The sequence below is a fragment of the Pogoniulus pusillus genome, chromosome 27 (genome assembly GCF_015220805.1).
Source record: "Pogoniulus pusillus isolate bPogPus1 chromosome 27, bPogPus1.pri, whole genome shotgun sequence".
NCBI classification, from domain to species: domain Eukaryota; kingdom Metazoa; phylum Chordata; class Aves; order Piciformes; family Lybiidae; genus Pogoniulus; species Pogoniulus pusillus.
The window spans coordinates 2,561,460-2,571,538 of NC_087290.1; the positions used below are offsets into that span (position 1 = coordinate 2,561,460).

The following is a 10,079-nucleotide window of genomic DNA, read 5'->3' on the forward strand; positions in this document are numbered from 1 at the left end:
GTAGGCTGACACTGAGAGAAGAGAGCCAAACTGCTCATAGTCATTTGAAGGAGCCTTAACTTGAAGAAGAGCTTTATAATGTGTTAATTAAAACCACTGATGCCCTTTAAGCATTATGGCAAGGAGCTCAGCAACCTGTGCTTGCAGCACAGGAGCTCTGGCCCAGGCTCTTGTGCCCTGTAACCTCGTGGAGGGGGTGTGTGGAAGCAGTGATAGGACCAGGGGCAATGGTTTCAGACTAGAGAAGTGCAGATTTAGACTGGATGTTAGAAACAAGTTCAGCACTGTGAGGATGGTGAAACACTGCAGCAGGTTGCCCAGAGAGGTGGCTGAGGCCTCATCCCTTGAGATGTTCCAGGTAAGGCTCAACAGGGCTCTGGGCAACCTGATCTAGTGGAGGATGTCCCTGCTGACTACAGGACTGGATGAGCTTTGGAGGTCCCTTCCAACCCAAAACTGATTCTGATTGCTGAACCCCACTGCATACCACCCCAATGCACCTTATCCTGTTTGCCAACTTCATTTGTGAGATCCAGATGCCAAAGTAACTGCTGCCACAAGGCTTTTCATTTAAGCAAACCCTGCCTGGGGCATCATTTGGGCATGGTAGTTCCTACACTGGTGCTTGAGAAACGTTCCAGTGTGGGAAGTTGTTCAATGTCCCCATGCTGTGGCTCAGTCAGTGTCTCAACTTAAAAAGCAGGAGGAACTTTGACCACAGCCCTTAGGATTAGTTGGGGAAATTCATCAGCTGCTCTGTCTGTCTGTCTTGCATGTGTCTGAGCCTGGACACAGCTCTTGCTGTCTACTGACAGAACAAAAGGAGGTGGTCTGTGTTTTGGCATGAAGAAGTGTTATTGCTCCAGAAATCACTAGGGATTAACCTTTTGGTAAGGCATTTTCGAGGGGGTGAGTGTATGCAGTAATATGTTTGAGATAGTGAGGCCTTGTCTGGAGTCTTGGGTCCAGTTCTGAGCTCCCCAGTCCGAGGGAGAGAGTCCAGCAGAGGCTCTGAAGATGCATCTCTGGGAGGAGCAAAGGCTGAGGGCCCAGGGGCTGTTGAGCCTGCAGAAAAGCAGCCCCAAATGGGGACCTGAGCAATGCTCAGCAAGAGCTAAAGGAGCTGTGGGGGGCAAGAGCCTGGGGCCAGACTCTGCTCAGTGGTGCCCAGGGACAGGCCAAGGGGCAGCAAGGGGCACAAAGTGTCAGGCAGGAGGTTGGCTGTGCAGAGGAGGAGCAAGTTGTTTGTTGTGAGGGTGCTGGAGGCCTGGAGCAGGCTGCCCAGAGAGGCTGTGGAGTGTCCTTGTGTGGAGAGCTTCCAACCCCCCTGGCACTGTGCTGCTGGGCAGGCTGCTGTGGGTGCCCTGCTTGAGCAGGGGCTTGGACTGGGTGATCTCCAGAGGTCCCTTCCAAACCCAACCTGCTGGGGTTCTGCAGCTGGTCCTGGGCCAGCTGGGCTGGTGCAGTCAGTGTAGGTGACTCATTCTGGTGTCCTTAGCATTCTCCTCAGTTATGTGATGTCTTGTGGAAGGAGTTACTTACTACTTGCTACTCTGTGTAGCAGCAAACAATGAATGGAGATGGTTGTGAGATGAGAACAGCTCAGCTGATTCAGTCTGGGCTTTGGAGCAGCAGTGCTAGAACCACAGTCCCTTTGTTTCTGGTGTCTGAAATAGATGTTCTGATAAAAGCTGTCTCTAAGCTGCCATCAGTGCAGCTCCAGATATACAGCAGCACACAGCCTGGCTGAGGCTCTGCACAGCTCTGCAAGCAGTGCAGGATCTGCTGAAGCAGTTTAAGAGGTTTCTGTCTGCAGCAGTCCCTGCTGAGGGTGGCTGTGGGTGGCTCTGGGGCAGCAGAGCACAATGTGTGCTTGTCTCATCTGCTCCCATGCACTGCAGGCTGTCAGCAAAAAGGAGTTTGAGGTTGGTACTCTGTACCATGAAGGGGGCTCCTCAACCTTCTGCCACCACAACTGCCTTGTGGTGAACTCCGGGACTGCCCTGAGCTAGGTGGCTGCAGGTGGCAAAGTTCAGATTTCTAGCACCATACCTCAGTGCTGGGTCTCCAGGAGAGAAACATAGAATCAGGCAGGTTGGAAGAGAGCTCCAAGCTCAGCCAGCCCAACCTAGCACCCAGCCCTGCCCAACCAACCAGACCATGGCACTAAGTGCCCCAGCCAGGCTTGGCTTCAACACCTCCAGCCACACAGACTCCACCACCTCCCTGGGCAGCCCATTCCAATGCCAATCACTCTCTCTGCCAGGAACTTCCTCCTCACAGCCAGACTAGACCTGTCCTGGCACAGCTCCAGGCTGTGTCCCCTTCTTCTGTCCCTGGGTGCCTGGCAGCAGAGCCCAACCCCACCTGGCTACAGCCTCCCTGCAGGCAGCTGCAGGCAGCAATGAGCTCTGCCCTGAGCCTCCTCTGCTGCAGGCTGCACCCCCCCAGCTCCCTCAGCCTCTCCTCACAGGGCTGTGCTCCAGGCCCCTCCCCAGCCTTGCTGCCCTTCTCCAAACACCTTCCAGCACCTCAACAGCTCTCTAAACTGACCAGCCCAGAACTGGACACAGCACTGCAGGGGTGGCCTGAGCAGTGCTGAGCACAGGGGCACAAGAACCTCCCTTGTCCTGCTGCCTACACTGCTCCTGAGCCAGGCCAGGATGCCATTGGCTCTGCTGCCCACCTGGGCACACTGCTGCCTCATCTTCAGCCTACTATCTATCAGTACCCCCAGGTCCCTCTCCTCTTGGCTGCTCTCAGCCACTCTGGCCCCAGCCTGTAGCACTGCTTGGGGTTGTTGTGGCCAAAGTGTAGAACCCTGCACTTGGCCTTGTTCAGTCTCATCCCCTTGGCCTCTGCCCACCCATGCAGCCTGGCCAGGTCCCTCTGCAGGGCTCTCCTACCCTCCAACAGCTCTACAGCTGCTCCTAGCTTGGTGTCATCTGCAAACTTCCTGATGCTAGACTCTATCCCCTGGTCCAGATCATCAGTAAAGTTGTTGAACAGGTCTGTGCCCAGCACTGATCCCTGGGGCACAGCACCAGTGACTGAACTCAGCTTGTAAAACACACTGACATGTTTGTGAGCCTTGTGAATTCTTCAGTGCTGTTGGCATGGACCAAGAAGGCTGTGGAATGTCCATTTACTGCAAGGAGAGCACTCTGCCTTCTCTCCCAGGAGAGCACCTTTGAGCTGTGTGAGTGCTTGGAACTTCTGCAAATAGAGCCCTGGGTGACCAGAGCAGAGCAATGTAAAATCTAAACACTGAGTCTGTCAAGTTTTAAACATCTGGGGCCAAATACTTCCTAAACTTCCAACACTTCCTGCCTGGCACCTGATTGGCACCCAGATTGTCAGCCTAAGGCACCTACTTTTGTTGCATCAATAAAGGTTGAGTTCCTTGATGTCTGGCAGCCCCTGAGCCTGCTGCTTCCTTTTCCTCTTACAGTGAAAAGAAAAAGATTCTTTCAGTGATTGCAGCAAGTTGGAGGGAGGAAAAAGAAGTGGGGGAGGGAGGAGATCAGGCATGGCAGGTGTTAAATTGATGGGCTGGAGAGGTGTGCCTCAGTGGTTCCTCCAGTGGCAGAGCTCTCCTGAGGCACTGAGCAGTGTTTCACTCTTTCATAAAGCCACGCACAGTGAGCTGTAATTGACTTGAAATCTGCTCCCTCAAAGACCTCTGGTTTCATCTGGGGATTAAACTGAACGAGCAGATCTGGGAGAAGGTGCAGAAAGCTTCTGTCAGCTGAGGGAGTTGTCCAAGAGCTCATTCTGGCTAGGGGCAGTGTACATTGTGCTTTGTGAGGCCCCTGGGGAATCGAGTGATCTGCTCATGGGATCAGTCCCTTTCCTCGTCCAGGAATGTGAGTACTCACTCCAGGGACAACACTGAGGGGCTGCAGTGTGTCCAGAGAAGGGCAGTGAGGCTGGTGAAAGGCCTGGAGCACCTGGCCTGGGAGGAGCAGCTGAGGGAGCTGGGGGGGGGTTCAGTCTGGAGAGGATGAGGCTCAGGGCAGAGCTCATTGCTGCCTGCAGCTGCCTGCAGGGAGGCTGTAGCCAGGTGGGGTTGGGCTCTGCTGCCAGGCAGCCAGCAGCAGAAGAAGGGGACACATCCTGGAGCTGTGCCAGGGCAGGTCTAGGCTGGATGTTAGGAGGAAGCTGTTGGCAGAGAGAATGAAGGGAGGCTGGAGTGAGGAAGGGGCAGCCTCTGCTCCTTGATGGCAAGTTACAGGATCAGAGGAAATGGCTCCAAGCTGCACCAGGGGAGGTTCAGGATGGACATTAGGAAATACTTCTTCACTGAAAGGGTTCTCAGAGGTTGGCACAGGCTGCCCAGGGCAGTGCTGCAGTCGCCATCGCTGGAGGCGTTCAAGCAGCCTGTGGACTTGGTGCTTAGGGAGACCTTTTAGTGGTTCCCCTTCAGTGCTGGGCCAGGGGTTGGACTGGCTGAGCTTTGAAGTCTCTTCCAACCAGATCAGTTCTGTGGTTCTGCAGCACTCCTGGCACTCAATGAACGAGTAGGTTTTGATTCTGCTTTAGCAGAGGCTGCTGCTGACTTTGGCTTCTGGATGTCAGAGGAGCACTGCAAGGGGAGCACCACCTCTGCTGCAGGTGGATCAGTTTCATTCTCTTCCCTTGCCTTTCCCAGCACATCTGCTTGGACTGCAAGAAGAACTTCTGTACGTCCTGCTCAAGCCAGCCCGAAGGTGGCCCTCTGCTGTGCCACCTCTGCCAGCGTTTCCGAGCCACAGCGTTCCAGCGGGAGGAGCTGCTGAGGATGAAAGTAAAGGAGCTGAGAGACTACCTGGCTCTGCGGGAGATCTCCACGGAGCTGTGCCGCGAGAAGGAGGACCTGGTGCTCCTCATCCTGGGCCTGCAGCCTGTCATCACCCAGGAGGAGCAGCTAAGAACCCATCCCTTCCCTAGCAGCACCTCTGCACAGCAGGGCTTTGTGATTCTCCCACCCACCAGCACAGCCTCTCCTACCTCACATGGTGCATCTCCAGAGACTGCAGATCCCAGCTCGAGTTCAGCAGCTCAGGAACAGGTACAGCTTCCAGCCAGAGGTGGCTTCTCCAGCTTCACTCATCTCTAGTTTTGCAGCAACTACTAAGGCTTGGCACAAGGTCTCCCAAGTAGATCATGTGCCAGGAGGATTTTATCTGCTTACAAAGTAGAGAGGGCTTCTGGTCAGAGCAGGAGACAGAACACTTCAGACAGGCTCTGCTCAGACTTGGTTTGCACTTTGGAGTGAGGACCTCACACTTCCCTACAGAACAGCTGGAGAAGTGAGCTGAGTGACTGCACTGCTGTGCTGTGTGACACTGTGACTTGCTGTCACCAGCTTTGCTGTGTGTTTCCTGCCTGCACTGGTGGAATTTGGTTTGGTGAGCAGTGCTGAACACACTGAAGTTCACTTGGGAAACAGCATCACTGTTGTGAGCTGTCTTCTGTGGTGCTCTGCTTGCCCTTGCCACTAGATACTCCTGTGAGTGGTTCCTCTGGTATTGTCTGTTCTGCCTCCTGGATTTAGCTTGTGTTGATGATGACAAACTTCTGGCAGTGGTGTGTAGCTGTAGCTCATGGTGTTCCCCAAGGATACTACTGAGTGCAGTCATGTTCAGCATCATCAGTCACCAGGATGAAGGCACAGAGTAGTTTGCTGCTGGTGCCAAACTGGGAGCAGTGTCTGACAGCCCTCAGGCTGTGCTGCCATTCAGCCAGACCTGGGCAGGCTGCAGAGCTGGGCAGAGGGAACCTCATGAAGCTCACCAAGGGCAACTGCAAGGTCCTGGCCCTGGACAGGAACAACCTCCTGCAGCAGGACAGCTGAGGGGGGACCTGCTGGGAAGCAGCTGCAAGGAGAAGGAGCTGGTAGTGCAGGGGGACAGCAAGTGCCCATGGGGCAGCAATGTGCCCTGGGGGACAGGAAGGCAAATGGTGTCCTGGGGGGCATGAAGAAGAACGTGGGCAGCAGGGCAAGGGAGGTTCTTCTTCTCCTCTACTCTGTCCTAGGGAGGCCATATTTGGTGTGCTGGGTCCGGTTCTGGGCTCCTCAGTTGCAGAGAGCCAGGGAAGAGCTGGAGAGAGTCCAGGGGAGGCTGCAGAGCTGCTGAGGGGCCTGGGGCAGCTCTGTGAGGAGCAAAGGCTGAGAGCCCTGGGGCTGAGAGCCTGCAGAAGAGCAGCCCCAGAGGGCATCTGAGCAATGCTCAGTAAGAGCTAAAGGAGCTGTGGGGGGCAAGAGGCTGTGGCCAGACTCTTGTCAGTGGCGCCCAGGGACAGGCCAAGGGGCAGCAAGGGGCACAAAGTGGCAGACAGGAGGTTGAATGTGAAGAGAAGGAGCAAGTTGTTTGTTGTGAGGGTGCTGGAGGCCTGGAGCAGGCTGCCCAGAGAGGTTGTCTGGATGATCTCCACCAGGCTGTGATTGTGTGCAGGAGTTGTTGGTGTCCCTCAATGCCTGTGCAAGGCAACAAGCACAGCTGAAAGCAAGTTTGGAACAGAAACTGAGGAGAAAGATGCCTGGGACACAAGTGAGGCTTTTGGTGCCTCCTGCTCTCAGGTCAATAGGCAGATCAACAGAGCTGAGTCTCTTGCTGAGTCCCCCCTGTCTGGTGAACCTTGTCAGGGCTATTTGAGCTTCATTGTTCTTATTGACTTTCCTTTGCTTCTCTCTCTGCTATCTGCTGTGGGAGGTTTACTCAGTGCTTGACATCTGCTCCTGGTGCCGTTAATAGGTGTGTTCACTTCCCTCTGGGCCAGAGCTGGGAAAGTGTAGGTCCCTTCTGCATCCTCAGCAGCTTCCTCAGCAGCTGGAGTGAGTACAAGAGGAGGTGCTTAGAAATCATTAAAAGGCCTCTTCATTCTCTGCTGTTCTGGGTGTTGCTGTTGCAGTTTTCAGCAGCAAATTTAGCTCTGAGGTCTTCCCTTCCTGCCTCACACTGTTTGTCAGCTGCTTGCCCCCTCCTCCTGTGACATCCTGCTGCAGCTCAGCCTCTTTCATCATTGTTGTTACCTTCTCTGCTTTGTCAATATTAAGGAGCCACCCCCTAGATAAGGAGGCTGCTAAGGTTACAGTGCCCATTTCAGGCAGGGAAACCACAGAGAGCTGCTGAGGGCAAGCTGGTGAGAGTTACACTGCAGTTCCTTTGTGTCAATGAAGGGCTCAGAGCACCTGGACCTGCTCATTCTTCAGCTTTGCTGCTGCTGTCCTCTAGCCTAATGTCTCCTCTGTGTCCTGTCCAGAACCCACTCAAGGAGATGGTTTTGTGTGATTAATTTGAAGGTGTCCTGTAAAGTCTGAGCTGTCTTACTGAGGGGATCTCATCCACACCAAGAGCCAGTGTGGTGTCAACAGCTGATGCCACATCATAGCACTGCCACAGTGACATGTGGCAGTGAAGGGCTGCTGAGCTGTGCCCTGTATGCATTTGTTCTCCTCAGCAGCTCATGGAGGGATTGCTGAGCTGTGCCCTGTGTGCTTTTGGTGTCCTCAGCAGCTCAGAAGGGGTTGCTGAGCTGTACCCTGTGTGCATTTGGTCTCCTCAGCAGCCCAGGAGGGGTTGCTGAGCTGTGCCCTGTGTGCATTTGGTGTCCTTGCAGGAGCAGCATGTGGGATCTACCTGCCCAAGCACTTAGGGTTTAAATGCAGCAAGGCTTTAAGGGGTTGGGTGGTGCACTTCAGTGTCAAATGCTCCACTCGTGTGAAGGTTGTTTGCAGGGATGCTGCAGCCCTGCTGAAGCACCCAGCTCCTTCCCGTGGGACAGGCAGAGGTGCTGGTGGTGAAAGCTTTGTTTCCTCTTCCAGGAGAATGGCTTCGTGCCTCCGAGCCACCTGGGGCTGACAGGAGTTGAGAGTGCAGCAGAAGCACCAGCAGAGGAGGAGGCACAGGTTGGTGTGTCCTGGCAGGGGATGACTTTGAGAACCAGGTGTTCTGGGCTGTTTGCTGCCACAGGGTCATTAGTGCAGAGGTGGGTGGCTGAGCAGTGGTTCAGACTGACCAGCAGCAGGCCCAGACACCCCCTGTGTGCTTTCCATGGGCTGGGTTGGAAGTGTCCTCTGAAACTCATCCAGTCCAACTCCTTCTGCAGTCAGCAGGGACATTTTCAACTGTATCAAGTTGCCCAGAGCCCTGTTGAGCCTCACTTTTGAATATCTCCAGGGATGGGGCCTCAACCACCTCCCTGAGCAACCTGCTGCAGTCTTCCACCACCCTCATGGTGTTCCTAACGCCCGATCTAAATCTGCTCTGCTGTTGTTTGCAGCCATTGCCCTCATCCTACCATTGCAGGAGGTCTCTCTCTAGCCTTCTTGTAGCCCTCTTTAGGTGCTGCAAAGCCACTATTGGGTCTTGTCTTCCACATGTTGCAAAGCTGGTGCCACCTGGGCACTGTGCTGGTGGGAACTGGTCATCTCCAGCCTAGGGCTCCTGTTTCTGAGGGCTGGAGAGATTCACAAGGTAGCCAGTTACAAACACGAGTTCCTGCTGCTGCACAGCTGACCAAAATTGCACTTGCAGGTGCTGAGGGCCAGAATGATTCCATCTTTGTTCTCTTCCAGTCGACTGACTCAGAAGACAACCTGGTGCAGGGCAGGAAGGCCTCTCTGTCTGACCTGAGCAGCATCGGAGACATCAATGCGCTCTCTGTGCGGCAGCTGAAGGAGATCCTGGCTCGCAACTTTGTCAACTACAAAGGCTGCTGTGAAAAGTGGGAGCTGCTGGAGAGGGTGACCAGGCTGTACAAAGAGAAAGACCTGCAGCACCTGGGTGAGGAAATCAACCCTGCTGCTTCTCTGCCTTTCCTGGGGACGGCTGCAGGAGGAAAGGCTCTGTTGCGTGGGAGCGAGGAGAAAGCAGGGAGTGTTACAGACCATAGAGGGGAAGTAGCTGAGCTCTCTTCACCACCACCTCTACTCTGCACTGGTTAGACCACACCTTGAGTACTGTGTTCAGTTCTGGGCCCCCCAGTTTAGGAGGGACATTGAGATGCTTGAGCGTGTCCAGAGAAGGGCAACGAGGCTGGGGAGAGGCCTTGAGCACAGCCCTACGAGGAGAGGCTGAGGGAGCTGGGATTGGTTAGCCTGGAGAAGAGGAGGCTCAGGGGAGACCTCATTGCTGTCTGCAACTACCTGAGGGGAGGTTGTGGCCAGGAGGAGGTTGCTCTCTTCTCTCAGGTGGCCAGCACCAGAACGAGAGGACACAGCCTCAGGCTGCACCAGGGGAGATTTAAGCTGGAGGTGAGGAGAAAGTTCTTCCCTGAGAGTCATTGGACACTGGAATGGGCTGCCCGGGGAGGTGGTGGAGTCGCCGTCCCTGGAGCTGTTCAAGGCAGGACTGGACGTGGCACTTGGTGCCATGGTCTGGCCTTGAGCTCTGTGCTAAAGGGTTGGACTTGATGATCTGTGAGGTCTCTTCCAACCCTGATGATACTGTGATACTCCTTTGAGATGAGTCTTGTGGGAGCTCTGGAGAGGAGCAGGAACAGAACCTTAAGGTAGCTCTGGAGAGGACCAGAGAGTTGTGGGAGCTCTGCAGAGGAGCAGGACCAGAGCCTTGGGGTAACTGGAGAGGAGCAGATCCTTGAGGTAACTCTGGAGAGGTGCAGGATCAGAGCCTTGTGGGAACTCTGGAGAAGAGCAGAGCTTTAGGGTAGCTTTGGAGAGCAGCAGAGAGTTGTGGGAGCACTGGAGAGGAGCAGAAGCAGAGCCTTGCGGGAGCTCTGGAGAGCAGCTTCCCTGTAGTAGCTGCAAAAGACCTGGGGCTCTGTGTGCCTGTGGCAGATCACTGCACTGAGGACAAAGCAGCTGAGATGGGACTCTGGGTGATGACTGGAGGCACTGGGGTCAGCTCTGATCTCCTGACTCAGGGCAACTGGCACAGCCAGCAGGGAAATGCCAGCACCAAGCAGCCAGGCACTGCACAGTGACAGTGGCTCCCACGGCTGAGCTGTGGTTGGCTGTGGGTTGACTCTGCCCTCTGGATCACCAGAGCATTCCTCCTGAGCCTGCCTGGGCCTGCACAGTGCAGGATGGGGAGTGGTGGTGTGACAGAAGGGCACAGAGAATGTCTCTGCCTTGG

At 54.9% G+C, this 10,079-nt stretch overlaps 1 protein-coding gene across 2 annotated transcripts in view; it reads left to right on the forward strand.

The window, feature by feature from the left end:
- RFFL (ring finger and FYVE like domain containing E3 ubiquitin protein ligase) overlaps positions 1–10,079 on the forward strand; it is a 46,437-nt gene that overhangs the window by 29,479 nt on the left and 6,879 nt on the right. For both annotated transcript variants that reach the window (XM_064166750.1, XM_064166751.1), the window contains 3 exons: positions 4,652–5,050; positions 7,808–7,891; positions 8,561–8,768. In XM_064166750.1, coding sequence (XP_064022820.1) covers positions 4,652–5,050; positions 7,808–7,891; positions 8,561–8,768 — 691 coding nt within the window. The remainder of the gene's footprint in view (positions 1–4,651; positions 5,051–7,807; positions 7,892–8,560; positions 8,769–10,079) is intronic.